This window comes from Penicillium odoratum, assembly GCF_028828045.1.
Source record: "Penicillium odoratum strain IBT 22623 chromosome Unknown utg000003l_segment0_segment0, whole genome shotgun sequence".
NCBI lineage: Eukaryota > Fungi > Ascomycota > Eurotiomycetes > Eurotiales > Aspergillaceae > Penicillium > Penicillium odoratum.
The window spans coordinates 133,733-160,432 of record NW_026643145.1 but is presented as its reverse complement, the minus strand read 5'-3'; the positions used below and the strand labels follow the sequence as shown (position 1 = coordinate 160,432).

The following is a 26,700-nucleotide window of genomic DNA, read 5'->3' as shown; positions in this document are numbered from 1 at the left end:
ACTTTGGAGACTGGGCCACCTTGACGAGGCGGAGCACCTGCAGATTCGGGTGACGGAGACTAGAGATAAAGTTCTTGGCTCAGAGCATCTCGACACCCTAGCGAGTCAGGACCTACTAGGAATCATGTTTCTGACGCAGGGGAATGTTTTTGAGGCAGCAACCCTTCAGGAGCATGTGGTGGAGAGTTATAAAAACATCCTCGGGGACCATTGTGATACGCTAGCAAGTAAGACCACCTTGGCATCGATTTGGTGGAGGATTGGTCGATATGCTGAAGCTATCGATATGCTGAAGGATTGCATCGAGAGGGGACGACGAATCTTAGATCCTGATGATCCTGACATTGTTCGTAATACACATCTTTTGATGCAATGGGAGAAAGCACATAGATGAAGTTTGAATTTGCAAATGAATGAGACAATTTAGCTCGAATATTATTCGTCTCAACTTGAGGGCCGGAATGTCTGGTCTTAACACACTTAAAATATGTAGATAGGATGTGTGTAGGTACGTTATGGGAAAGGGCTTTTAGAACAAGAAGCCAAGAACCGGGGTATTAAGCAAATTTGAAAGGCCAAATATCAAGCTATCAACTAACCATATCATACAATTGGCGTGCCAAAGGGACAATAGAATCTTGAAGCCCTCGAAACTTAACGCCAAGTATTGTTTCCGCTTTAGACGAATCACAGGAATAATGGGTGTCCGCACTTCGCCTCCCAGGGTCTCCAGTCGGGACTGTGTGTCTATCTGGCAGTTCTGCACGGATGATATCTGCAATTTCCTGTGTGTCATACGATGACTTCGTGACCAGAAAACGCTCATGACCTGTGCCGGGGAAGGTCAATGCCCTGTGGCTAGTCTCAGCTAAATCCTCGACGTCAATCCAGACTATACCAGTCAGTACTTGTTTATGATACACGATAGGACTAGTCTTACCAGGCGCCTTTGTAGGTGGTATCTGACCATCTCTGCCTGCATTCAACACCTGCCAAACAATCTGATTGCTCGCATTTAGCTGAGAAAGAGAGGAGATGGGATGTATCATTTTGCCAAATACCATGCCTGGGCAGAGAGTAATCAGCTGATAGTTGACTGCGTTACTCTTAACGAAGTCCCAAGCTGCACGCTCAGCAACCACTTTCGAAGCACGGTATGCGATAGGCTGTGCGAGTTAGTTGGGATTTACAAACGATGAGAGATAGACTCACAACAGCCGATGCATTAACCCCATCTTCATAGGTTAGTGGACACCAATCTTCCTCCGTATAGACTCTTCCAGGCTGCAGTCCTAGACTCGCGTCATACACACTAGCGAAACTGGACATGATGACCACCCTTCGAACAGTAGGACACCGCTGAGCAGCTTCACAAACCGCTTGTGTACCCCTGAGAGCGGGAATCATCAGTTTTTCCTCAAACTCTCCTGGGGCAGCATCGTAGTTGAATGCCGATGCAAGATGCAGAATGGCCTGACAATCTCCTAACACGTCAACTAAGGCGTCGAGGTTTGTCGGATCAGAGACAACGACTAGTTGGAGGCGGGTAAGATTCTGCACTCCTGCTGTGCTGAGAGCATTCCGGGTAGCCTCTGCCTTCTCTGTTGAACGCACCGTCGCTCTGACGTGATAATTCGATTGTAGAAGAAAAGCGATGGAATGTGCTGCAATGAAGCCATTTGCGCCTGTGACAAGCACCAGGGATCCGGACTCGATAGGAGCCATGGATAAAGATTGAGGAATGATCTAAGATGAGAAATTTACGTAGCTTTCTACTTATCTACCTATCTGTGGATTTCAAGTAGGCTGGAATTTGGATCTTTCCGACGCCGTCGGATATCAACCCGATCCCCACTAGTCAGATTTCTTTATCATCGGACTTTCAAACTCAACAATGGTATCATGTAGTTGTCAGAGTAATCAGTCGATAGTGGGAGATTCAAATGCATGTAATATTATGTCGTTCAGGAACTGGACGCAACAAAGCAAACCAAACACCAACTATTATGTCAGCAAACTTTGAGAAGGCATGAATAGGCGGTGGGAAAGGCGGTATATCAGGAGCTCAAGGCCAGTTCCACCTGAGCAGTGTCCAAGGTCCCTTTGATTGAGCTATAGTGTAGTCATTCTTCAATTGATCGGATTTGCTGCGCTTTCCTGCGAAAATTATGTTATCTGACCATCGCTGACAGAGAAATCTCAAAAAGGTACGGGGTTTAAGGATAGCGACAAAGGCCACCTCGGCCGAAGCCACTTACCCCGCCACTTATCGCTGCCGAGTCTAGACCATTTTGGTAATTTCTTTATTGTCAATGATCAATCTTGGCTTCAGGAAGTATGTTATCATTTGAACAGTCCAGTTCCGATCGAAAAATTCCAGCAAGTCTGGTGTGGAATGGGTTGAACCAGGACATTGGAGTTCGTCACTTGTGTTCATTGCATACCTCAGCACGCCTGCATATATATGTTTCAAGGACCACTTTATACATATATACTGGAAGCTTTCCGCCGCGCTTTTTGCGCGGCGCCTACTTAGGTGTTAGACCTCACCTCCTACTATATCTCCTACTCAGTCTTCTACTCAGTCTTCTATTTAGTCTTATACGTAGTCTCCTGCTCGGTATATTATCCAGTATTCTACCTTCTTTCGTACCGTATTGATCCAATGGTCAAAGGTCTCCCCAAACTCATAATTAGCGGAATAGAACAGACGGAGAGAGAAAGAGAAGAGAAGAAAAATAAAGTGGAAGAATAAGGGGAAAAGAGGAAAAGTCTGGTGGAGGTTTCGAACGTATGTCCAAAAAGTCCGCAGTGTACCCAAAAAAAAGGGAGTAGAATTCTGCACGCGAGGATTGTATTCCAAATTTTGATTGAATTTGACTATATGTATGCTTGCAATTCTGTGCTCTGCCTTCTAACTAACCCATGCCTAAGATGTTTCACCGATGCAAAGTCGCCCGAATATGCTCCGCAGTCAAATCAATAAATTCCTTTGCCTGCCACAGATACTCATCCATATGCATAAAAGGGTGCGGAACACCAGCAAATCGCTTCTGAACCACCTCATTCCCACCCTCGATCAATCGTCTCGCATAAGCCTCACCTTCATCACGCAAGGGATCACACCCAGCCGTGTATATAACAGTTTTCGGCAATCCAGTAAAGTCCGGTGCTTGGAGCGCATTGGCATACCACTTCATAGCTGTGATCTGAGCTTCCCTCACAGGTCCCTCGGATGCCAAACTCTGCCACTTCAAATTATCAAACCACTTCAGTCTTGCCCAGTTCAGCGTAGGCGCGTGTTCCATCTCCTGCATTGATGGCCACGGTGCGTCGGCGGCAGAAGTGTACTTGGAGATATCGTCAATAGTCGGTGTGCCAACTGCGACTAGTCGGAGGGGGATTTTGGAATCCCGGGCGAGATGTGCGCAGATCAAAGCGATGTTCCCTCCGGCTGAGACGCCTCCTAGTGAGATACGGGTTGGGTCGATGTTGAATTCCGCGCTGTTGCCATGGATGTACTGCAGGGCGTCGAAAGAGTCTTGGATTCCAATCGGGAATGCGTGTTCGGGTATCAGTCTGTACGCCACGTCGATTACGCAGACGTTTGCCTTGGCGCAGATGTGTTTGCAGATGTGGGACTCTGTGTCGAGGTCGCCAAGGCCCCATCCTGCCTCAATCAACTTCTGCTTGGGTTCTGGTGATAGTTGCTCTTACCTCCGCCGTGGAAATCGATATGAACTGGCCAAGGACCGGGGGAATCCGGCTCATACACGCGCACGGCGATCAAATCGCCATTGTGACCTGCGACTTGGGTGTCATAAATCCGACAATCGGGTGCTGGTCCGGTGCCGTAAGAGTAGAGGACAGAGTATTTGCTTCGTAGCAAGGCGAGATCAATTGGACCGGAAGGTGTGTTTGCGACGTGTTCATTGTAGAGCTTGACGAATGTCTATTTTCTTTAGTAGATTTTCCCGCGGATACAGCCTCTTTACTTACAGGGTCAAGGTGGGGAAGAACAGAACGATGGATAGGGTTGAGGGCCTCGTGCGACATGGTTGCAGTGAAATGTTAGATAATTGAGATGAACATCAAGTCATGAATACGAGATTTCTATTATATATAACATTGAACTAAGAATATCCGATGGTAAGCCTTAAGAAGTGCGGGGATTTTGGTTCCGCGTCGGCTAATGCAAATCGCTTCTTATCTATGCGACCTATCTATGCGACGGCCCATTTGATAATTTTTTTATTAAATGCTTCACATTGAACAAAACTCGGTTTCTAAATAATCAATATCAATACAACCTCACAATGGAACCGGTACTCATTGTCGGAGCTGGCATCGTCGGCCTCACGCTCGGCCAAGCCCTGAAGCAAAAGAACATTCCCTTTGAGATCTACGAACGCGATGAGACTCCCGACGCGCGCGGGCAAGGGTGGGCCATTACTCTGCATTGGGCGCTGGAACATATGTTTAAGATGCTTCCTGCAGAGACCCTAGCCAGGATTGAGGATGTCCAGGTTGACCCCGAAGTTGCGCGCAAAGACAATGGGAACTTTCTCTTTATCAACCTGGCCACCGGGGAGCCAAAGTATAAGATTCCCCCTTCGCGACGGTGGAGAGTCAATCGGGAGAAGATGCGGAAGGCATTGTTGCAGGGAATCGAGGAGCATGTTCATTGGGGTCGACGGGTTGTGGGACTTCAGGTTGATGACGTGCAGTTGGTGTTTGCTGATGATACAACTGTCAAGGGAAAGATGATTGTGGGAGCGGAAGGAAGTCGATCGGTTGTCAGGCAGATCCTGCGACCTGATGCTTTCGAAAATACACCTCTTCCGATCCGTTTCACCGGCGTCGCTGTTGATCTCACACCCGCGGAGATCAAAGCCCTTCGAGAGATGGATCCATTGTTGTTCCAAGGCTGTGACCCTTCATCAGGCGTGTTTTTTTGGTTCTCCATGCTAGAGACGCCACAGAGGAATGGAACGGCCGGTTTGGAGTCGGAGCGCTTTCGTTGTCAGATCTGTATGTCGTGGCCGGTCAAATCCCCAGACGACGAAGTCGCGGCTACCGACGAGGCGCGACTGGAAAACATGAAGCGAAGGGCACAGGGTTTCGCACCATTTTTGAAAGGAGCCGTGGATCGCATCCCAACTGGGACTATGGTAACAGAGATTAAGCTGGCGGACTGGGAATGTCTGGACTGGAATAATCATGGTGGTCGAGTAACCTTGGCGGGAGATGCAGCGCATGCAATGACTATGTGTAGGTCTGGAAATACCTTACCTGAACCCTGCTAACGTGAACAGATCGTGGAGAGGCGGCGAATCACGGTCTACTCGATGCCTACCAGTTGATGCAAGCGATTGAGAAGGTCTACACCTGCACTGCGACGACTCAGTCCGCAATTGACGATTTCGAGCGGGAGATGCGGATACGGACTAGGCGAGCTGTGCGTCTCAGTCGACAAGCCTGTATTGATGCACATGATTGGAGTCGACTCGATGAAACGTCTGCGATTTTGACCAAACGAGCCATTGAATAATCTATACACTAAAAAAAAGCATTGAAAGAATCGCCAAATCCAATGATATTAAAGCGAACCAAACCATTGACCAAGTATAACTAGAGCTATCGTGAGAGACGTAGACAACTCCGAATATCCAAATTATACCTCAGACATGGTATAAATACACGAAAAGAAGATGCCGTCCAAGGCGACGCAATTTACAGGAGGAGCATACCCATACCGGTGAACAGGGCGGTGGCAACGTAGGCGCCAATCTGGAGGGAACCGAAAGCAACGCTCTGGTGAATGCTAGCGGGGGAGCCACCGCTGGAAGAAGAGGAAGAGCTGGAGCCAGAGCTGGAGTCGGCAGTGGCGGTAGCCTCGGTGGTAACGGTACCAGTACCAGCGGTACCGGCCTGCTTAATCTGGGAAGAGCAAGTACCGGTGGCGGCAGTGGTGGCCTTGGTGCTGGCGGAACCGTCGAAGCTGCAGGCAGTGGCGGCCTCGCTCTGCTCGCTATAGTACTTGTTCAGGGCGAAGGCAAGTTGATCAGTGACGCCACACATGCTGTAAGCGCCGTACTCGCCGGTGGTACCGTTGGCATCGAGGCCACTGCAGTCAGTGTAACCGCAGACGATACCGAGTAGCTTTCCGAGCTTGGCGCTGGAGAGGCTGCTGTCGGGGACACAGGCGGAAGCGTCGTAGATACAGGTGCACAGGGACTCATCAGCGGTGGGGGGAAGGGGCGAGGCCTTGGCCTCCCAGGCGTCGCTGTTCTCAGTAGGGCAGGACATCAGAACGGTGTTGGTGGGAGTGTAAGAGTCCTTGCTGGTGCTGGAGGGATCGGCACTGGCGATTTGGCTGGAGTAGTACTTGAAGTCGGCCATCTTGCTGACGCTGGTGCTGTCAACGACGGACACGAGACCTGGAGGGATTAGCTAGGCCATACAGAGAGATAATGGATGCATACCGTAGTCGTTGGATTCCTGGAAGTACATGTAGACGATACCACCGGACCAGACGGGGGTCATCTCGTCACCGTAAAGAGCCTCAACCTCAGTGAAGGTGCGAGTGCCATCAGTGTTGCAACCATACTCGGCGAAGAAGACGGGGACGGTGTAGTTGGCGAACTCCTCAGTGCGGTCCTTGTAGCCGGACGCAGCGTAGCTGGAATCACCACACCAGGAGTAGATGTTGTATCCATAGAAGTCGACGGTCTCGTCATCGGACTCACAGTCCATGTAGTTGGCAAGGTCGACACGAATAGACTCAACATCAGCAGTGGCGTATCCAACACCCATGCTGCGGTAGTCCTTCTCCTTGATGTACTTCTTCATGTCACGGACAGCGGCCTTGACGAAAGCCATGCCCTGGGTGGTGGCGACAGAGTTGGCGATCTCATTACCGGCGAAGAAACCAATGGTGTTGTTGTACTGAGCGAGCTCGTCAATGACGGCAGTGTAGCGATCGTAGAGAGCGACGTTCCATTCGGGGTCGCTACGGTCGATGGCTTCAGTAGTGCTGGACAAGTCCGAGACGACGTAGATGCCCGCATCCTCCAGCAGTTTCATGCACTCCGAGTGGTCGGCAGTGGCGTTGATGTAGTAAGTACGGATAACGTTGGTGCGCAGCTCCTGCATGATAGGAACATCACGCGCACAAGCAGTAGCATCAGCCAAGGGATCCTCAGTTTGAGAGTCTAGATCTGTCAGCTCCGGCGCATCCGATATGGGATGAATACCTACACTGGTAGGCGACACCACGCATGAAACTGGAACGAGTTAGGATGGTAGACTAAAAAGGGGGATCACAGTTACTCACAATTGGGTCTGATTGCTGGAGTAGTAGAATTTGGTACCCTATTCCAGATCAATATGGGGAAGTTGGAGATCTGAATTGACCAGCTGTACCTTGATGACAATAGGGTCAATGCTGGCCATGGCGGCCCCAGCCAGGGTCGCCAGCGACAACAAGGACAGCTTCATAGTGAAGATATAGCGAATGGATCGGAAGAAAACCTCCTATAAACGGAAAAAGTAACACTAAAGACGACAAGGACGAGGATAAGAACGAGTGATATCCAGGTTGAAGCGAAAGAGAAAGAGAAAGAGTGGCTTGCCCCGTCGGCTCTTAATACCTTCACATCTTTGGATCAACATGATTCGCCCCTGACCTAAAGGGGGGACGCGTACAACTAGCATCCACTGGCCAAATGAACAAGACGATGAGATGGGACCGCGTCAACCAACGTTTAGGGCTGGTTTCTAGACTAAAATCGGTCTGAATCGGTTTACAGAGTCCGAATAAAGAATTCTATCCAATCAAATATGATCCACTCACCCAAAGGATACTAGTTTCTGCAGCCTAAGACTCATTAGTGCGCCACGATCCAGAACAACCGTGGAGGGGAGATTCGGAAAAAGATTGAGCAGTGGAATTATGGAGAAGTGAGACATGGCCAAAGAGAATGAAATGAGTGAAGATTATTGCTACAATATAGATTCGGTTGGATAAAGTCTTAATCGTGGACGAGAAGAGTTGAAAAGGGGAAAAATGAAAAATTGAAAAGAGACACGCGGCAGTGGGGCTGAAGGGCTTGGGATGGCGTGGACAACCTGGTTTTGGGGATTTTTGTTTTTGTTTTTTTTTTCTTTCTTGTTTCTCATCTATATTTAAATCTATATTTATATCGGCCAAGGTAGAAGACTTATTCAGTTGCCTGTTTAACTATATCTACCAAGTATGGAGTACATGTAGTGTTGATCTGTTGATCGTGGGGGTCATTTCTTACCCATGTTGACTTGTTCACTCGCGAACTTTAACTCCGTGCACGTCTCGGGCTCGGCCGAGTAGAACCTTGGAAATACAATGATAATCCCGATAGACAGTCCATAAGGGAATTATTGCTTGACCCAAACCTTCATGTTCATTGAAACTTAAATCCAAGATATTTTAAGTATTGAAATGCCAAGACAGTCGATCTGGGGAATTTCCCTGCGAAAAACTAGTCTTACAATCACGTGTCGTTGGGTCACATGATATTACTCAGCAATTCACGTGAATCACATGACTCTATCCGGGGGGTCCTGATCAGGTGACCTTTGTCTTGTTATTTCCATCGCTAATCATAATCGTACAATCGCATTGCCAGGTATCATATCATCTCATATCCCGGATCCCGGATCCCTTATCACATGTGCATCTGTTTGCGGTGTGCATCAATCGCGGCTTCAAAGGATCGAATCGTGTCGAGTGGGCGCTCCATTCGATTCCGGGTGGGGTTGCAACGGTCGGGATCCGCTGGAAATGACTATGTCAGCTGGATTCTAGCAGGAGTACGTATGATGAGACGTACAGATAATGTTTCCGTGACGGTCTTTGTGTTGTATGCTTCCCAGGGAGTTTGTGTTATAGTTTCCGTCCATCACGGACACTGGGATGATTAGTAAGAGTTCAATTCCATCGGTGTATGAACATACTGGGTTGCGCTTCATGGAGGGCCAAGTTGGGATCAGCTTTGGTTTGTAATATTTTCTTGGGTGATTCTGCCGAGTGAATAGAGCTAGTCCGCTCACTTGATGTCCGAGATGAACCCATGGTGGATAAATTGAGTATATAGATGTATATTGTATAGAGCAAGATGTGATAAGAGTCCAAGATCAGTGCTCGAGTCCTTCCTTTATACCATTGTCATTGCACAATAGCACGCAAGTGGCGACATTGATGCAAAGTTTGATTGGCTTGGATCGACAGGTCAATTCCGTATGACGCAACATCATCCCGTGCAGCCAAGCTTCTACTAAATGATAGGCGAATGCTTAGCACGAATTGGCCAATGATCGACTTCTGGACACGCAATCCAGTGGCTGGTGATGTCTCAAATTCAGGTACCCGAAATCTGAAACAGCTACAGACTGCCCCCTCACTGGCATCTTATTTTTAGTTATCCTTTTGACTTTTTTTTGTAATTCGACTCATGTGTTTTCTCTTTGCGACTCTCGTATACTGTACTAGTGCACGGCACACCCGGTCGCGCACGGACCGAGGGAATTAGGCAACTTCATTCTCAGGCACAACTTATGAATAACTTACAAAGTTACTCTGTACATGATGCATCTAAAGATCATAATGACCTATTCACATTTTGCTGCATCCGGTCATGGTGGTATTCAGCACCGCCACGCCTTCCCCACATTCCGGAAAACGAACATTGGAACAATCAATTGTGGAACGGGACAGGAACACCCGTTACATCCGTGATCCGTGGGGACGCGAATCACGTCCTGCCAAGCCAATGCCAATTGCGGCTACAAGAATCGATACAAATGTTCGAGATTCTGTGGGTTAAGATAGTCCGGATTCGTCAATGAGCCCGCCAATCCCAACACGTCATCCCCTTCCACATTGAACAATTCATACCAGTCCATATTAACCGGTGGATCATCCATATGCAGAGGATCATGGGCGGGAGGAAGCAGTAGTTCATTCGCATGGGGCGAAACTGGAGGATCAGCCGGGGATGCAGGGGCTAGTCCCTTGTCACTGTCACCGAGGCGCAGATCTCTTGCCGTGCGATCGTCAAGGCAGCGGAAAAACAGATCCAGCACCCAATTCTCCAGATCCCATGATTTCTGAAGTTCCTTCAATCCCAACAGACAAAGCTTGGCTCTATGTTCTGCAAGAGTCCGTGCCGTTCCAGTGACGCGTCCGAAGTGAATGGTGTGGATGCATAGTGCAGAGAATGTGTGTGTGATTCTACACTAGTTAGTTAGGCTCACGCTAGAGACATCCACGCGTCTACTTACAGGTGGACCGATCCATGCTGCACCAGGTTTTCAGAGAGCATGTCTTCTAGGATACGTGTACTCCTGGTCGCGGCCTCTAGTGCCATACTCCATTCCATAGTTGACTCACTGGGGGGCTGTAAGAAGATGGGTCGATATAGTAACACATAGAGATTACTGCTCAGAGTCAGCGTGTTCTTCAGTCGATAAAGGTACGTACTTGTAAGCCATGTGGAGCATGCCAACGAGGAATGTCACTTCGCGACTAGTTGATGTGTGGAAATGCATCTCCTTGGGTAAATTGGACTCCCAGTCTAGCAACCGCTGGTGCAACTTGGGTCGGGATAGTTTGTCCAGCTTGGCACGACAGGGTGAATATTGACTAGAGACTACCTCGCGTACTGCAAATAGTTAGATACATGAATTGTTTCAACGCACATGGACCAGAGCAAACTGACATAGTTTGGCTAGTTGAGCCATCCCAATCACATATGGCACATGCGCCGTGGGTGGCTTGCGGAAAATCTCAGAAGGGATATCATTGTCGACAAAATCTGCCTCCTCGAGCTCTGCCACTTCACAATCCTCATCGCGGATCCGAGAGGGAAGCCCCAGCGCGGCTGATGTTTGCTGGTCGCGAACCTAGGATCATCAGTTCAATGTTGAGCTCGCATGATATATATAGCTGATTTACATATAGGGCCCACCAGATCCTTTTCCAGACTCTCTTATCCCTCGCGCTGAGGAAAGGCAATTTGGACCTACTTCATTAGTACTGTTGTGACCTGATCGAGGAATACACACATCACATGCATCCCTTTCTTCTGGGCGAGTCCAATGCTAGCGCCCAACCAAAATCGAACATCTCGCTCCTCTGTAGGTCCTGCCCGCCAGAAGCTCATGAGGAACAATGATTGCAGTCTGATGATCATGTCAGTCTCCCACCCGACGTCATATATTTCCTTTGCTCGATGGTAGAATTGGCCCTTGGCCTGATACCGATTGGTGAATCCAGTGGTGCGCAATGCTGTATCTGAACATAAGCTGACACCGACAAAAAGCATAGCTTGTAGGAGTAGGGGAGAGATAGTATGTTCAGTGTATGCTTGATACACCGCCTGTCGGTCGAGAATAGGGAAACATGGGTGAAACCAATCAAAGAACGCCCGCAAAAGAGTTTCGCAGATGTCCGCCGATGGGAAAACCAACGCGCTTTCACGGATCAGACGGTCCTGAAGAAGTTTTCTGTGCTGGTCATCGCTCAGCTCGCTCGCGCGAACTTCTGGAATTGCATAGTGTAAGCGCCCTTTTTCAGGCGACCGTCGATTCTCGTCTACCACGCATGTTAGGGGACTTGACTCGCCGAGAAAGACAGTTTCCTGAATGGCTTCATCTGCGATTGCAGGACGAGCAGAGGGTAAATAGTGCAATTGCCGTTCGGGTATAGCAGGCACAGTCTGAATTCCCGGCTCATAGCCAGGAGATACGCCTTTCTTCTTCCGCGGATATCTAACAATTTCAGTAAAGTAAATGATACATGAGCACTAGATACTTACTTCCCCCGTCTCGAGATTCCAACTTCGCATGAGAGGTTCCATGCCACGCAGTTCCGGCAGGGTTGAGATGTAACCACGTCACATCGCACTCGTCGAGAATTACAAGCCATGCATGCTTTCTTAGCGCGTGTGCGCGGCCGATCAGATTCAATCACCATGATTGCTGAAATAGGCTGTATAACCCGGAATCAAGATAGAACAGTAGGCGGGTTACATGTTTGTAGTGGGTCGCTCGGCTTCTTCGGCTATATGGTCTCAGGCGGGGAAAGTTTCAAAATTGTACCGCGGTTCCACTCGACCAAGTTCGAAACTGGACTGATCACGGCGGAAGATCGGCACGAATTATTTTCAGTATCGAGAGATCTGGTGCAAACAATTAGGAGGCTCAAGTTTTAGACGCCATGCGGTCACATGAACATCCAATGTCTATCACAAAACTTCCCACAGAACTTGTGGACGAAGCGACATTTGTATGTTTCTGGAATTGCTGGATTGAAATACAACCCGCCTCACATGCAATGCCCCCTTTTTGAAGTCGCGGGAAGCTTTTGCAGACCATTATTGCAAGAAGGCTTGCCTGCTACTCACTAGTAGCAAGTCTCCGTCAACTCAAGGCCCTGGCAGAGAATTCCTATGTCCGAGCGCAAGCTCAGGAGTTATGGGTTGCTACAACTGCATTTGAAACCTATCGGAAGATGGATTACGAGGAGTTTCACCCATGTCCATGTGGGTCGGTTTCGCGGCGTCCTTATATTGTAACCGACAGGTAGTTCCAGGATCGTTGTGCTGTATTCCAGGCGATTATCTTAGATCAAGACAATATTCTGAAAACCGAATAACTCAAAAATCCTTTAATTAAATGCATGACAGAGTTTGCTTGGTAGCTGCGATCTATTTCACACGTTGAAGGAACATGGCTGTCTTCGCCTGGTCATTGCTTATAGTGACCAAATGCCTCACGTGCTATATGTGCTCCTTCATGGGAAGTGGGATCCGATTTCCATGCTTGAAGATGACGAAGGTTGGATCACATCACCGAAATTTATCAAACGTAGCTCTCATGCTATACAAGCCTGCCAAGCGGTGTCGAGCATACTTCAAGTTGATTCTGAGTTAACATTTATGCCCTATCTATTCGGCATCTAAATGCTCCATGGAAGCTTCATTCTCCTCCTATTTGTTGACCGTATGCCTCAGCTTGGGGTCAATGCGAAGGTGGAAAAGCTTTGTGATACAATTATAAGGGCTCACGAGGCGTGCGTAGTAACCACAAGCACGGATCCCGGTAGGCCTTCTCAACCGGCTCCTTGTACTAGATTAGCATTATTGAAGCTAATATTGAATTTATTATAGAAATTATTCCGAAAGGTTCTACGCTCTACTCGGTATGAATTTTGCATGGCAGGAGACGCAAATTGGTCAGAACAATCAGGACAAACGTAGAGAATTACTTTCATTGCACCGCTGGACCAAAGGTGCAAAGGCCTTGCCCTATGAATAGAAGAGAGCGTGTTCAAATATCCATAATTTGAATGTATCTCCTGTGTCTTTTCAACTCGGTCATTCTTTGTTGTCGCTCAGGCGTGTTGTAGTTAAAAAGAGATCTCCGTGTAAGAGCCTGTAGCCTGGACGTGGACCTGGCCCACAGCTACCAGTACCGATTCCCTTGTGTGTATAGTCGAGGTTCAATATGGTGCTGGGGGAACGGGATAGCTGGTAGGGCAAAGAGAGTAGTCAGAAGATAGATAGAGAAGGTAAGAAGATGAGATTTAGGAAAACTAACTAGAAAGTACATACGAAGGTAATAGGGGTCATATTAGTAAAGGTATCTAGAGACAGATGAGAAACATAAGAGAGAGGATGATCGATAATGGTTTGAATCCTTTATTTCTCAATCCGAGGAGTAAATACTAGGTAACATGGCCCCGGCTGCGCAGTTAATTGATCTTTCATTTCCTTTTCCACCAGCTCGCCATTCTTGCTCTCCAGTGCAAAATCCAGGTGATACCGGCTCACAAGGGCTGCGGCGACCATGCGGATCTGTGTCAGAGCCAGGTTTTTACCTACACAGCTTGTATTGCCTGGAGGTCATCATCCTTGGTCAGTGCGTTCCTGCGCGGATGGAATGACATTGGGGCGGGAAATTGTGCAAGAAAACATACCGACTCCGAATGGGGCAAAGGCTCGACGGTCCCGAATCAGATCGGGCTGACTGTACCATCTCTCAGGGATGAAATCGTCAGATCGTTCATAGGCTGACTCCACTGGGAAAATAGATTAGTCAGACGCCACTACAAATCAACACATCAAGGGGTAATCTTGAAACTCACATCTTCCAATGCTGTACCTGGGTGCACAGATCTTCGTACCTCCAGGAATAAATGTGCCCTCAATCGTTAAACCTTCGGGAGGTGTGACACGGGTTCCGAATGTGAGGACGGCGGGAAGAAGACGCATGGTTTCGTTCAGGACTCCGTTCAGGTGGGGGAGCTTGGATAGCCCGACCGCGTCTTCGAGGGAGGTCAGGGTTTGAAGCTCAGCATGAATTTTGTCCGCATGTTCTGGGTGGCGAGCGAGGAAGTAGAAGAGAACTGTGAGAGTGGGGGCGTTGGTATCACTGGTCACTGTCAGTTAGGGGCCAGAGGAACGGGACACAGCCCAACACACCTCCCCGCCACCACAAGAGTCGCGGTATCGCCACTCAGCCAATGATCTTTGCGCTGATCGACACTACTTTTATGCTCTTCGATGAAGAAAGAGGCAATATCCTTGTCCGGCAAAGTGCGCTTGAAAATTGTCAGCCATGAATCGCAAAAGTATACGTCTCACCTTACCTTCATCCGTCGCTCCATGCACTTGTCGCAGAATTTCAACATTTGAAACCACCATTTGGCCCACCAAAGGCCGGGAATCACTTCGAATGCTAGACGAGGGATCCAAATCGCCGGGCTGAACGGGCCCAACAGAGCCAGGGCATATCGGAACATCCAGATGATCTGATGCCACTTCTTGCTCTTCATCATCCCAAAATCCTCACTAAAGGCGAAGTCACCCATCGAGTCGAATGCAAACCAGTACATCATGTCGTTGATATAGACTGACCGAGACTTCTGTTCATCGATCAGATGAACTAATGTGTTGACCTTGTCGATGATGCGATTGTGGTACTGCCGGATTGCTGCGTCGTGTTAGAAGGTGATTTCATGGACTCCACACGCAGGCCTACCGGAGCTGCTCAACGAATTCGTCCACATCTTCCGCCGGACATTATGTAGGTCACGATCGCGAGTGAAGATTGACGAGATTCGGGGATATAGCAGATCGTACCAATCCGATCGAGTGTTCTGATTGCCCGGCCCATCCATCGCCTCATACGCCGCGGGATGGTAAACGGTGATTTCCGCGGGACCTAAGGATCTCATATCAGTTTTGAAATACTGGAACAGGGAACGCGCATCCTTGGTCGTACCGGTGCGAACGAAAGTGCCGTACTTCTGCCAATCGTGAAGCACTAGGTGTCCCCGCGAAGTCCGACATTTCCACACGTGCCATAATTTGGAAATTGCAGCCAAACGAGGACCGGGAAAAGTGCGCAGTTGATGGAAAAAGTAACGATAGATGCCGATGCTGGTGAAGAGAGATGAGAAGTAGAGCAGCATCAGAATCGTGGGGCTTGGGGTATTCTCGTTGTGGAGATTGTATTCCTCCCGAACTACCCTGATAACATAAAGTGCTGCATAGATTGCCAGATGTGTCAGCCCCAGTTTCATGATCTTGAGATGCCATTCGCTATGGATGAACACAGTCCAATGGGCCAGGACACCCGATAAGATGGCCAAGGTCGTTGCAGTGAACATAATTGACTAACCCCGTCATTGGACAAGAAAGAGAAACAAGCTGGGGACAAACGCATATAAGAATTTCCCGCTAATCTGGCATAAGCGACAGTTAGAAACCAAACTGGACGGTAAAACCAATACCTTCAATCGCCCCACTTGATTAAGTGGTAAGTTCCAGTTAAGTTCCGTCACGTATTGTAAAGCAGCAGGGAAGCAAGGGAATATAAAGAAGTACATCAGCAGAGAGAAGGGAGGGGGGTGGGGGGCAAAGGTTTGATCCTCACGTCATACATCATGGAGTACTCTACCAAGGTCATCTCTTACCCTCCGCTCAAGGTTTGTGGATTGAATTCTACCATGAAGTAGGAAGCTAATGATGATTAGAAGTGTCGCATCATGAACAATGCATCTGGGCCTCAGGTTGAGGTCCAGCCGGGGTCCAGATCGATGGCTTATCATGCATATACTCTTTACCTCTTCACCTGCAGTGACTTCAAGACCATTGTAGTTCCCAGTACCATCTTCGGGGTATTTAATTCCCTCGCGGGGGCTTACGGCTTCGGGGATAACACATCTCTCACTCTCGCTGTACTACTCACTCGATTGCCCCGAACACTTCTTTGGGTCAGCTTGGTCTTCATCCCCTTTTCTATCAACAACCAGCGCACTCCATCAGCCATCGAAGAAGACACAATCAACAAACCATGGCGACCAATGCCACAAAAACGTATCACGCCCAGACAAGCGCAGGTTGCCATGTGGTTCTTCGCTCTTCTCGTCCAAATCCACGGGCTAGTGGGCAATGGCATCGGTCACCGGCAGTCAACGTTCCTTCTCGCTCTAGACATCTGGTACAACAACTTCGGAGGGGCGGATCGCAACCCGGTGATTCGTAATATCATCAATGCCCTCGGATACCTTTGCTTCCTCTCCGGAGCTCTCGAGGTGGCATTGGGAGAGCGACTTCCATTCTCCTTGCAGAATCCCTTCGACCCGACAGGGCCGGCCTATCGACTGATCCAGTGGTTGTTGATTATTGCGGGGATCATTTCCAGTACGGTGCATCTCCAGGATCTCTATGACCAGAAAGGCGACGCGGTGCGTGATCGTCGCACCGTGCCCTTGGTGATTGGGGATGGACCTGCCCGCTGGACCATCGCTATCCCAATGATGTTGTGGGGTGCAGTCTGTCCTCTTTTCTGGAAGGTAAACACTGTGCTTTTCCTCCTCAGTCTTGTCCTTGCCTACTTTATTGCCGGCAGAGTTCTTACAGTGCGGAGCGAGGAGGGCGACCGAACAACATTTCGCGTCTGGAACTGTTGGATCGCTACGATTTATGTTATGCCATTGTTCTCCAACTTATGATGATGTTCTTTATTGTGTTTCTTCTACTGTATCATTCCTGGTGTGGTTATTTTCATCTTCTCATGTTGAATTATTGTTTTTGTTTCTCCGGTGGCATTTTGATTATACATGCTTATCGTGTGCAGTTTACCATCAATATAGATTAAGGAAACAAATGTATTCTATTCATTATCTGTCCCAGAGGGTATTGTAAATTGTACAATGTACAGGATGATATCACACACGTGGAGCATCGACAGTCTCCACGTGTTTCATAATATCTCCGAAGTCGCATTTCAAGGTAAATGGATCATTTGCAATGAAATAGAGGAAGCCACGAGCGCGCCAAAAAGGAACATTTGTCCGCCCAGTGTGACATTTGGATTTTCATATGAATCCTTCGGGACTCTGCGTGATTTACCAGGTCAGAACCTAATCCCCGAAAGGGGAAAGTGATAGACGCGTAATCCTCGGCGCTTAGTGTTCCATTTAATTGGGTCCAAGTCAATACTATACAGTAGATGCAAAGTCCTGGACCTGGACTGCTGAGCACAGAGCTTCGTGCGGATCTACATCCCGCGTGGCCCACATGGTAGCAGGCCGTACCTGGTGTAAATCAGGTTCCAATTTATTCATGATGCAAGATTTCAAGATTCCAAGTTCTGGAAATTTTCAGGGTTTACCAAGTTGTTTGTTAGCGCCCATATTAACTTTTTTTAGAAGCAAGGGGGAGTTAGAAACAGTCAATGCCATCCGTGACTTCCGAAACGTGTTCAGAAATCAAAATACGGAGTACATAGTATACTCTGTAGCAAACCAAAATTGAAAGCTTCGGAAATCAACCTTGAATTGCTCTGGAGCTTGAGTGATGTGATGAACTTGCACAAGTAACAATTGCAGTATAATACGTACTGGAGTACAGTTCCACATGTGGCTATACGTGGATGGACTAGGATCATCCATGTATTATGTTTATAAGTAAGGGCCAGTTACAATACCATACAGCTTGCATGTGTCCATGTGCATGGATGGAACATGGAAAAGAAATTCATCGAAGCGTCAAGTCATTCCGGTCGAACTCCCCATGCCACATGGATGTCAAACCGAACATAACATCCCGAATCTATATCCTTGTAAGCTTGCTCCCCGAGACTTTTTACCTCGGCAAGGGATACTGCCCGTTTGTTCTCATCCTGCAAGCCTCCGTTTTGTGCCTTGGCATTCGCCCAGGCTAAAATGGCTCGCATCCCATTCCGTGTCAAGGCGCCCCTCGTCTCCGGAGCACGATCCGAGCTAACCACCTCCGACGCCACCCCCTCTAGCCCAGCCGCCATCATCCCTTCCTCCAATCGATTCCATCCGTGTCGAAAATACTGCCACAGGCCGGATTTAAACATCTTCCCTAGCTTACGGGCGGCCGTCTCCGTACTCGCCCCCACTCCCGCGCCCCGCAGGTGCACCACGCTAGTGAAGTTGCACTCTTCCCACTGCATCGCCCCGCCTGGCTTCAGGAGCTTGGCCAGATTCGTCACCGTATCCACCCAGTCCTCCGACGTGAGCCCTGCGGCCACTTGGCGGACATGCACGAAATCATACGTCCCTTCCAGGTGTTTGGGAATAGGGACGCGAATGTCCAGCACGGTCAACTGCAGATTCGGCGGTAGGGTGGCTGGGGCCGGGAATAGCGTGGCCGAGATGTCGCTTCCATGCAGGATAGCAGTATCATCGACCAGCTTGGTTTCCACTAACCGGAGCAGAAATCGACCCGTTCCGGTAGCAAGATCGGCAATCTTGGGTTTGTTCGACGGGAGAGACCGCAGGATATCCGGATGAATCAGATACCCGATATTTCTGCCGATCATCAGCCAATGCCTTGGGTTGGGAGATGAAGGCTCACTCTGTCAGCAGGTCAAATTGCTCATCTAGTCTAAATTCAGGTTACCCAATGTGGCAGCGCAGATGGGTGACAGGACCTGTTGTACCTGTGTGACTCGTCTTCATTGCGACGCAGGTTGGCAGCGTAGACGTCTGTCATTTTGGAGAGGGATTTCTGGGATGACTCCCTTGAATGGCGTTATAAAGTTTGTGATCGCTTACTGCCAGATGACACTGGCGGGTCCACCTCTTATATTGTGAGTATACGTGATTCCGTTACTCCGTACAGACAATTTATTACAGCGACATTTAATTACCGAACTTTACTCCCGATTAGACTGCATTCATTGCAGATCTTAACTGTTTCCGAGGTTAGGTTGAAACGATACATCGCAGATTGCATTCAATACCACCTTTTTGTATTTTACATACAGCTATATTTTCCGCTCGGGAGCGCTACTCTTCATAACTGACATCTCATTCTGTACCATGATCCCTTGACTTCCCGGACTTGGATGGTGAAACCGTTCGGGGGACACAATGTGGGTCCGATAAGACAGTTGCTTGTCCACAATTCCCAAGTCATCATCTTGCGAGACCAGCAACGAGGTCGATTTCATTCGACGTCGTTGCCATGTGCGCGCGGTCGAGCCGATGGTGCGAATCGCCCGAGGATTTTGGTCGTACGTGCCCACGCGATTGCGGAAGAATATCGGGCCCATCATGGGTGCACAAGAAACAATGATGCCTGATGTCAGCTCGGCGGCGATTAGGATCGACGCATCCAGTATACAGTACGTCGTATTGCTCTGGTGACACAGCTTGGTTTGCATTAGACGGCCAATGTTGATGGCGACGGTGCTAGGCGACATTAGAAATGCATGGGCCTTTGCCATGGAGATACCTACATCAGGCCGAGGAGGAAGGCCACAGTGACACTGACCTTCCTCTCTTTGGGCATTTGCAAAGTCCAGACGATTGGCATAGGGAGTGCGACGACCCAAAAGTCAATGATCAAGTTAAACCCGGCAGAGGCGTACTCTGTTTTGGCCACATCCCCGCACGTTCCTTTGATAGTGATATTCCAATTGGAATTGATCGGGCGGCAGAGTAGAGTAATTGTCAAGATGGATGCGATCCAGTAGAGAACCACAAGGGCGGCGGTGACGACTGAGGCCCAATAGAACCAAACACCTCTGAACAACTCAATATATAGCAGAATGATGGCCAAGCGGAAGGCAGCTGCACTAGTGACGAAGAACCATTCCGATGCGAAGAATGCCTGATCAAATAAATCAGTGAGGTGATCGTAATCGCGTGAAGACTGGACTGACCTTGAGTGTGGTGATTAGCGTAGGGATTGGTACAGTGGTGACATCGGCACCATATGCCCCTACAGTGGCACCTAGATAAAATCAATACCTGGAAGATAATGAAGGATTGAATGGCCATACCGATAATAATATCAATCACATAAGCCGTGAGGCAGACCTGAAGTGTTGTCAGTGGGAGGAGAGGATATTCAGGGAGTAGATGTACCAAAGACAAAGAAACGAAATAATCATGTATCTTGAACGATCGTTGTCGAAGTCGAATACTGACAATCCTCAAGGCAAAGGCGATTGTACCCAATGCCCAGAATATCACTGAAAGAATAATCAATTTATTCTGTCGCTCTTTAACGGTCGTCATTATAGAAAAGAAACAGAGACTGTGAGGAAAAGTAGATGAAAGTGAGGAAATAGCATCAAAGGTCAGAATGTAATTATTGTTTGTTATAAGCTTACTATGACGGAGCAAAAGGAGAATCGAGGATCCTGATTCATTGGAAGATATATGTATGGAAATATCTCAAGGTCACATCGAGGAATTACCTGATAAGTGTATCGTCATGAAATCAACAAGTTTGCATGATGACTTTGGGGTAAGTTAACATTTGGCCCCCAAAGAGACAAAGAGACAAATCCCCAACTCTTTTATCAACTTTGTCCATTCTCATCCACCACAACCCAAGATTCATCATGGCCAACCAGGATAACTCAACCATCGTCATCTGTCATGGCTCCTACCACAGCCCTGCACCATATCAACCATTCATTGAGGCGTTGGAATCACGAGGATATGAAACTTATTGTCCTCAGCGACCTACGGCGGATCTCAGCCGACACAACGTGGGTGATGTCAACAATCCCGACTTTGACCGTGGACCAGGACCCGAGGGTATTCCTAGCGATTACGAGGATGTTGCCGTGATTCATGAAGTCCTGGAAAGAATCATCCAGCAGGGCAAGCGAGTTCTCCTTGTTGCCCATTCCTCCGGTGGCTGGGTCGCAACGCAAGCGGCGGTTCCAGAACTTCAACGGAAAACGCGCCAGTTAAACGGACAGGATGGAGGTCTGATTGGCATTTTCTACTATTCGGCTTTTGTGGTCCCCATCAACGAGTCCATTAACAGTTTCTTCCAACCCAAAGATGGGAGTTTTACCATTCCACCTTGGTTGCGATTCTACGTTAGTACCTCTCCCCCTCTCAAGAGTTGAGAACTGACCCGGGGTAGAAACATGGCGCGGCCGGGGTTGGGACATTGATTGAACCTGAGAAGTACATGTTCAGCGATCTAGATGCCGAATCAGCATCCAAGTGGGCAGCAACATTGACGGCATCACCCATTCACACTGGCGTCTTGACCAATGATGCCTACTCCGCTTTGCCATGTGCGTATCTCGTGCTGGATGACGATCTCATCGTGCCAAGAGCCGGCCAAGAGGCAATGATTGGCCTGCAGGGTGCGAATGGAAATGACTTCACGGTCTACCACGCAGCGTCTGGACATTCTGCGCATCTCACCTGCACTGAGACACTGGTTGGAAAGATTACGGAATTTTTGGATCAGATCAATGTTTAGACTTAGGTACAAGACCTGATGTGTATCATACAGATCTACAGAATCTACTTCATTCTGAGAAACCGTTTACGATCGCATTTTAATTTCCTTATAATCTTCTGCAAAATCTTCTGCAAAGTACTGAAGTAGCCATTTTGTTAGTGGAAATAGGAATGTTGTGTTTTAGGTATGACCAGGTGTGGGGTGAGGGGTCAATAATATAAATTCCCTCTTTCTCTTTCTATTTCATTTCCTTTCCATTTCATCTCCACCCTCAACTTAAACACTTTGAACCTTTTCATATCTTCAACCTTTTCATCATGCCTGGGCCCGAGTACATTATGGGCACGCAAGGCTTTGCCATTGCCTGGACAAACAACAATGTGTCCGAGCTAGTTGCTCAGCTTGACGCGGCCGGGATCAAGAACTACGACACAGCCCAACTATACCCAATCAGTGACTCTGGAGCTTCTGAACGCCTCCTGGGAAGCATTAAGCGACCGGACTGGGTGATCGACACTAAAATTTTCTACCGACCCGAGGCCTTGTCCAAGGAGCACATGGACGAGTCAATTCACAAGAGCCTGGAGAACCTCGGAGTTACCAAGGTACGTACTATTGGCCCATCATGAATCATCTTAGGCTCACCTCTCTAGGTCAATATCCTCTACGCTCATGCCCCGGACAAGCTCACCCCACTTGCGGACCAGGCCGCCAACTTCGATCAACTGTATCGTGCAGGTTTCTTTGAGAAGCTGGGGCTGTGCAATTATTCCCCTGCCGAGCTGAGCGAGTGGATCACGATCGCGACCGAAAAAGGCTACGTCCTGCCCACCGTCTATCAGGGTCAGTATAACCTCTTCTGTCGCCAGTATGAGAAAGAGCTCTTCCCCCTGCTCCAGAAACATGGAATCCAGTTTATTGCCAACTCTCCCCTGGCAGGTGGTTTTGCGACAGGTAAACTCACCCTGGCCAAGGACGCAGACCAGCTGAAGGGGACACGGTTTGAGCAATCCGACGACAACATGATGGGCTACCTGTACCGCATGTGGTACGACAAGCCAGTCTTCAATGATGCTGTACGACAACTCGTAGCCGCTGTGGATGGGCTCAGTTTAGCACAGGTTTCCATGCGATGGCTTTTATTTCATTCCGGTTTGAAGACTACAGACAAGGTGGCCATCGGGCCGACTAAGCTCATTCAGCTGGAGGATTACTTGGCCGCCCGCCGAGCTGGTCCTTTGTCGGAGGATCTGGCATCCATGATTGACCAGTTGTATGAACCAATGCGTGAAGATGCTGCACCCTTGGTGGAGATGGGATGGTGGTCTAGGTGATGGAGTCAAATTGTGCATTTTCCTCAGGCGTCCAATCCTTAATTGCTTTCTTTTCAGCTTGGCTTGGGGGCGAAGATGAGAAAATTGTATGCATTTTGCGAAAATAAATATCCATAATTAGGGCCCTCCATGTAAGCCTAACTTCTGTCTCATTGAGGTTTTATAAAAGCCGGCTGTAGACATCATCTTAGTAACAATTGATTCCTGAATGCAATTATGTTTACTTTTTCCGTCCGTTTCCCCTTCCTCATCTCCCTCATCTCCCTCATCCAATCCCCCGCCATAGCCACTTCCGACTGTCTTTGTTTCCCGGGTGATTCCTGTTGGCCCAGTCCAGCTCAATGGACAGCCTTCAATCAAACAGTCGGGGGTCGACTCATCGCAACCACCCCCATCGCAAGTGCCTGTCATACAAGTGATGGATTTGAAGCGTACAGCGCATCAGCATGCCATACTCTCCGAGCCAATTGGAATTTCCCCCAAACCCACTATGAGAGCTCCTCATCGATCTTGTCTGACTTTTACGCCAACCAGAGCTGCGACGCATTCGTCGATCCCGCAACCCGCTGCATCATTGGAACTTATGTGCAATATTCCGTTCGGGCCGAGTCCGCTTTGGATGTTCAAAAGACGATGGCCTTTACAACAGCTCACGGTATTCACGTCGTTATCCGAAATACTGGACATGGCTACCTGGGAAAGTCGACGGGCGCGGGCGCTGTCGCCATCTGGACGCATCATCTCAAGGACATTGAATTCCTCGATTACCAGTCCTCTTTCTACACCGGCAAGGCAATCAAAGTGGGCGCCGGTGTGCAGATGTTTGAATCAAATGCGGCTGCCTACAAACACGGCCTGACAGTTGTCGGGGGTAACTGTAGGTCCGTCGGATTAGCCGGGGGGTACAGCCAAGGCGGAGGCCATGGTCAGCTTGTCTCACAATACGGCCTGGCGGCGGACCGGGTTTTGGAATGGGAGGTTTTCAATGGTACTGGGAAGTTGGTGAGCATTACACCATAAAACGAGTACAGGGACTTGTGGTGGGCACTTTCTGGAGGTGGTGGTGGAACCTACGGTGTGGTGGTCTCGATGACGAGCAAGACGCACCGGGAGATGCGGACTGCAACGGCGAACTTGACATTCGCGACGGTGGGCACCACCCAAGCGGCGTTTGACGATGCTGTGAACATGTTTTTGAATTCTACTCTGGGTCCATTGTTGGATGCTGGGGGGTTGCCATTTGGTATTTGTTGAGCGACGCCTTCGAGATGATGCCGATCACCCTTCCAGGTGGATCAAAGGAGAAGCTGCAAGGAATCATGGCTCCGCTACTTGCGGGGTTGAACCGGGCCAACATGTCCTACTGTACGTTCCTTTGATTTTGATTAGTGCAGACTCTTACTACTTGTCACAACTTACTATATTGATGAATTTCCTACATGGTACTCTAGTTTCCAGACCATGAGTCCCGACGTCAACATCACCCAAGCCAACCTCGGAGGGCGATTTATTCCCACGCTCTCTGATCGACTACGACTCCGGTTCACTAGTTGAACGATTCCGCACCATTATTAACTATGGTGCGGTCGTCTCCGGAGTCTCTGTCAACGCATCACTATCCCGCGATGGCAAGTCTGCACCAACCAACTCCGTGAATCCTGCCTGGCACGACGCGGCTATCGATATTGTGGTCGGAACGTAGGTGACCCCTTTCTCTTCTTCTATGAGTCAATATACTGACCAAACAACAGCAGTCTCAGTGACACAAATCAAAACTATAATATTGAAGCCCAGAAACTCATTGCGGATGTCTTGCTCCCGGAGTTGGAGGATCTCACCCCAGGCGGAGGGGCGTATCTGAACGAGGCAGATCCTCATCAACCAGATTGGAAGTACGCTTTCTACAACGAGAATTATGATCGATTGTTGAGTGTGAAGAACAAATACGATCCAAAGCATATCTTCTATGGCACCACCGCAGTTGGGAGTGATTACTGGGTGGAGGCAGATGGAAGGTTATGCCGGGCTTGATGCCGAAGTTTGGGCCTGATGGGAACATTACCATGTTAATAGATTTTGACATCAAATCAACAAACATAGACTCCAGTCACTCAAACAGGGTAAGGACGAATTCGCGAGAATGGACATTTTGAACCTCAATTTATTTTTCGTACCTACAATCACAGTACAAGTGTATGTTGTAATAATTCTCAGAACTGATGATATCGTTAAGATTGTTACCATGTATTAACTCTAATTTGTAGACTTTGAAGCAGTAGAAAAGACGTAACATTCTAATCGCAGTCGCTCATATCATGACTCCAACACCCAATCCTAGCAACGCAAACCAACTCCCAGCCGACTTCATGACAGCGGCGCCCTCTGAAGCTGACGGGCTGGCTTCCTCTCCATTCAATGACTTTGTTGGCCCAGCAGTACTGGTTGTGGTACTAATTTCGACATCCGTCGGAGTGGCCGTCACTGTGTTGGGCCCTGGAGTTGTCCACGTAGTCGGAACATCCGAGATACCTTTATCGTAGGCATTAGCGGTGGCGCAATCTTGCTCGCTCATCAACTCGGCCGAAAAGCGTGCTGGGTCATCAGGGCAGTCCTCATAGCAGCTTTAGAGGTCAGCAGGTGTTAGTATGGAATAGCATGTTCATTGTGAGTACTTACTTGGCAATATTTGCACTGCCCGAGCACTTGCAATCCCAATCATCATCAGTACACTTCGCAAGGGTCCCTTGCATTGTAACGACACATTGATCAACGACCCTGGAGACGGTCAGAATGAGGTTGTTTGTGAAAGGCACGACAAAGGGAAACGTACTGCTGTGATGCGCATCCCCCACCATTATTACTAGTCGCTAGGCCATTACTGGTTGCCAGGGTCTGACCGGCCACCACTGCCACATCCTGAGCGCTTACACCTGTAGTAGCTGATGAAACTAGCAGCAGGAAAATTGGGTTGGTGATGTAGTGCATTGGGCTTGCAAGAAGATAAAATATATGTTGAATTGATTGAAGAAGTGAACAAAGGATTGTCCATTTTTAAAGAATCAAGATGATAGTTCATCCTCGCCAGTCCCAGACCAACAGTTACATTGATCAGAATCCTGGTTCAGTGATTCGACCCATTCGGATGTTCCCCCCGGGGTTGAGACAGAGATCAAAGGGAGTCAAAGTCACCAAACCAGGCACAATGGAGTTTCGTACCATGGATGAACATGAACCATAGATTGAGCATACCCACATTATACCTTTTGGGTTATACCCAGTTAGACCCTGGACAAACTCCATTGGCCCCATGGAGTGGCATTGCACGATCGAAGGTATATCGTAGGAATTGGAGATACATCTTCGCTCATCATCCAGCCAGAATAGGTCCATTCGAATTGGAATGCCAATTGAATTGCTATAGATTGAATATGACGATCTCCCAGGTGGTTCAATGTGGATCCAGTCCGAAGTCCACATTCCGGAGTCGGGAGTTGCATTCTTGGGAGGCAAATGCCGGTTGCGGTCGGATTCAGGGGAAACTCCACTTGGGCCGCTTCAAGAATGTG

The 26,700-nt window shown here is 48.7% G+C and overlaps 15 protein-coding genes across 15 annotated transcripts; 6 read left to right on the top strand and 9 right to left on the bottom strand.

Moving 5' to 3' along the window:
• Positions 1 to 590: 590 nt before the first annotated feature.
• N7520_003310 (uncharacterized protein) lies at positions 591 to 1,725 on the bottom strand (the record flags this gene model as incomplete). The annotated part of the gene is made up of 3 exons (XM_057137245.1): positions 591 to 892; positions 941 to 1,166; positions 1,213 to 1,725. The coding sequence occupies 3 exons, from the start codon at positions 1,723 to 1,725 to the stop codon at positions 591 to 593; spliced, it is 1,041 nt and encodes a 346-aa protein (XP_056997710.1).
• Positions 1,726 to 2,939: 1,214 nt separating this feature from the next.
• Positions 2,940 to 4,056, bottom strand: N7520_003309 (alpha/beta hydrolase; the record flags this gene model as incomplete). The annotated part of the gene is made up of 3 exons (XM_057137244.1): positions 2,940 to 3,670; positions 3,718 to 3,952; positions 4,000 to 4,056. The coding sequence occupies 3 exons, from the start codon at positions 4,054 to 4,056 to the stop codon at positions 2,940 to 2,942; spliced, it is 1,023 nt and encodes a 340-aa protein (XP_056997709.1).
• Positions 4,057 to 4,316: 260 nt separating this feature from the next.
• On the top strand, positions 4,317 to 5,551 carry N7520_003308 (FAD-dependent oxidoreductase; the record flags this gene model as incomplete). The annotated part of the gene is made up of 2 exons (XM_057137243.1): positions 4,317 to 5,271; positions 5,316 to 5,551. 2 exons carry the CDS (start codon positions 4,317 to 4,319, stop codon positions 5,549 to 5,551), a joined length of 1,191 nt encoding a protein of 396 aa, XP_056997708.1.
• A 182-nt stretch (positions 5,552 to 5,733) lies between these two features.
• On the bottom strand, positions 5,734 to 7,500 carry N7520_003307 (glycoside hydrolase family 72 protein; the record flags this gene model as incomplete). Its single annotated transcript, XM_057137242.1, has 5 exons — positions 5,734 to 6,440; positions 6,486 to 7,214; positions 7,261 to 7,286; positions 7,337 to 7,374; positions 7,426 to 7,500. 5 exons carry the CDS (start codon positions 7,498 to 7,500, stop codon positions 5,734 to 5,736), a joined length of 1,575 nt encoding a protein of 524 aa, XP_056997707.1.
• Positions 7,501 to 8,705: 1,205 nt separating this feature from the next.
• N7520_003306 (DUF2406 domain-containing protein) lies at positions 8,706 to 9,112 on the bottom strand (the record flags this gene model as incomplete). The annotated part of the gene is made up of 3 exons (XM_057137241.1): positions 8,706 to 8,815; positions 8,871 to 8,948; positions 8,995 to 9,112. 3 exons carry the CDS (start codon positions 9,110 to 9,112, stop codon positions 8,706 to 8,708), a joined length of 306 nt encoding a protein of 101 aa, XP_056997706.1.
• A 710-nt stretch (positions 9,113 to 9,822) lies between these two features.
• Positions 9,823 to 12,013, bottom strand: N7520_003305 (Zn(II)2Cys6 transcription factor; the record flags this gene model as incomplete). The annotated part of the gene is made up of 6 exons (XM_057137240.1): positions 9,823 to 10,270; positions 10,321 to 10,476; positions 10,520 to 10,700; positions 10,758 to 10,941; positions 11,076 to 11,808; positions 11,856 to 12,013. The coding sequence occupies 6 exons, from the start codon at positions 12,011 to 12,013 to the stop codon at positions 9,823 to 9,825; spliced, it is 1,860 nt and encodes a 619-aa protein (XP_056997705.1).
• A 1,726-nt stretch (positions 12,014 to 13,739) lies between these two features.
• On the bottom strand, positions 13,740 to 15,712 carry N7520_003304 (cytochrome P450; the record flags this gene model as incomplete). The annotated part of the gene is made up of 6 exons (XM_057137239.1): positions 13,740 to 13,936; positions 14,018 to 14,119; positions 14,186 to 14,472; positions 14,523 to 14,641; positions 14,690 to 15,033; positions 15,082 to 15,712. The coding sequence occupies 6 exons, from the start codon at positions 15,710 to 15,712 to the stop codon at positions 13,740 to 13,742; spliced, it is 1,680 nt and encodes a 559-aa protein (XP_056997704.1).
• A 378-nt stretch (positions 15,713 to 16,090) lies between these two features.
• On the top strand, positions 16,091 to 17,059 carry N7520_003303 (UbiA family prenyltransferase; the record flags this gene model as incomplete). The annotated part of the gene is made up of 1 exon (XM_057137238.1): positions 16,091 to 17,059. The coding sequence occupies one exon, from the start codon at positions 16,091 to 16,093 to the stop codon at positions 17,057 to 17,059; it is 969 nt and encodes a 322-aa protein (XP_056997703.1).
• Positions 17,060 to 18,102: 1,043 nt separating this feature from the next.
• On the bottom strand, positions 18,103 to 18,900 carry N7520_003302 (class I SAM-dependent methyltransferase; the record flags this gene model as incomplete). Its single annotated transcript, XM_057137237.1, has 1 exon — positions 18,103 to 18,900. The coding sequence occupies one exon, from the start codon at positions 18,898 to 18,900 to the stop codon at positions 18,103 to 18,105; it is 798 nt and encodes a 265-aa protein (XP_056997702.1).
• Positions 18,901 to 19,347: 447 nt separating this feature from the next.
• Positions 19,348 to 19,785, bottom strand: N7520_003301 (uncharacterized protein; the record flags this gene model as incomplete). The annotated part of the gene is made up of 1 exon (XM_057137236.1): positions 19,348 to 19,785. The coding sequence occupies one exon, from the start codon at positions 19,783 to 19,785 to the stop codon at positions 19,348 to 19,350; it is 438 nt and encodes a 145-aa protein (XP_056997701.1).
• A 1,149-nt stretch (positions 19,786 to 20,934) lies between these two features.
• N7520_003300 (alpha/beta hydrolase) lies at positions 20,935 to 21,818 on the top strand (the record flags this gene model as incomplete). The annotated part of the gene is made up of 2 exons (XM_057137235.1): positions 20,935 to 21,423; positions 21,471 to 21,818. 2 exons carry the CDS (start codon positions 20,935 to 20,937, stop codon positions 21,816 to 21,818), a joined length of 837 nt encoding a protein of 278 aa, XP_056997700.1.
• Positions 21,819 to 22,117: 299 nt separating this feature from the next.
• N7520_003299 (Aldo/keto reductase) lies at positions 22,118 to 23,134 on the top strand (the record flags this gene model as incomplete). Its single annotated transcript, XM_057137234.1, has 2 exons — positions 22,118 to 22,405; positions 22,454 to 23,134. 2 exons carry the CDS (start codon positions 22,118 to 22,120, stop codon positions 23,132 to 23,134), a joined length of 969 nt encoding a protein of 322 aa, XP_056997699.1.
• Positions 23,135 to 23,350: 216 nt separating this feature from the next.
• N7520_003298 (FAD-binding oxidoreductase) lies at positions 23,351 to 24,154 on the top strand (the record flags this gene model as incomplete). The annotated part of the gene is made up of 1 exon (XM_057137233.1): positions 23,351 to 24,154. One exon carries the CDS (start codon positions 23,351 to 23,353, stop codon positions 24,152 to 24,154), a length of 804 nt encoding a protein of 267 aa, XP_056997698.1.
• A 248-nt stretch (positions 24,155 to 24,402) lies between these two features.
• Positions 24,403 to 25,165, top strand: N7520_003297 (FAD/FMN-containing dehydrogenase; the record flags this gene model as incomplete). The annotated part of the gene is made up of 3 exons (XM_057137232.1): positions 24,403 to 24,499; positions 24,685 to 24,832; positions 24,889 to 25,165. The coding sequence occupies 3 exons, from the start codon at positions 24,403 to 24,405 to the stop codon at positions 25,163 to 25,165; spliced, it is 522 nt and encodes a 173-aa protein (XP_056997697.1).
• Positions 25,166 to 25,442: 277 nt separating this feature from the next.
• Positions 25,443 to 26,119, bottom strand: N7520_003296 (GPI anchored serine-threonine rich protein; the record flags this gene model as incomplete). The annotated part of the gene is made up of 3 exons (XM_057137231.1): positions 25,443 to 25,755; positions 25,811 to 25,909; positions 25,965 to 26,119. The coding sequence occupies 3 exons, from the start codon at positions 26,117 to 26,119 to the stop codon at positions 25,443 to 25,445; spliced, it is 567 nt and encodes a 188-aa protein (XP_056997696.1).
• Between the last annotated feature and the right edge of the window lie 581 nt (positions 26,120 to 26,700).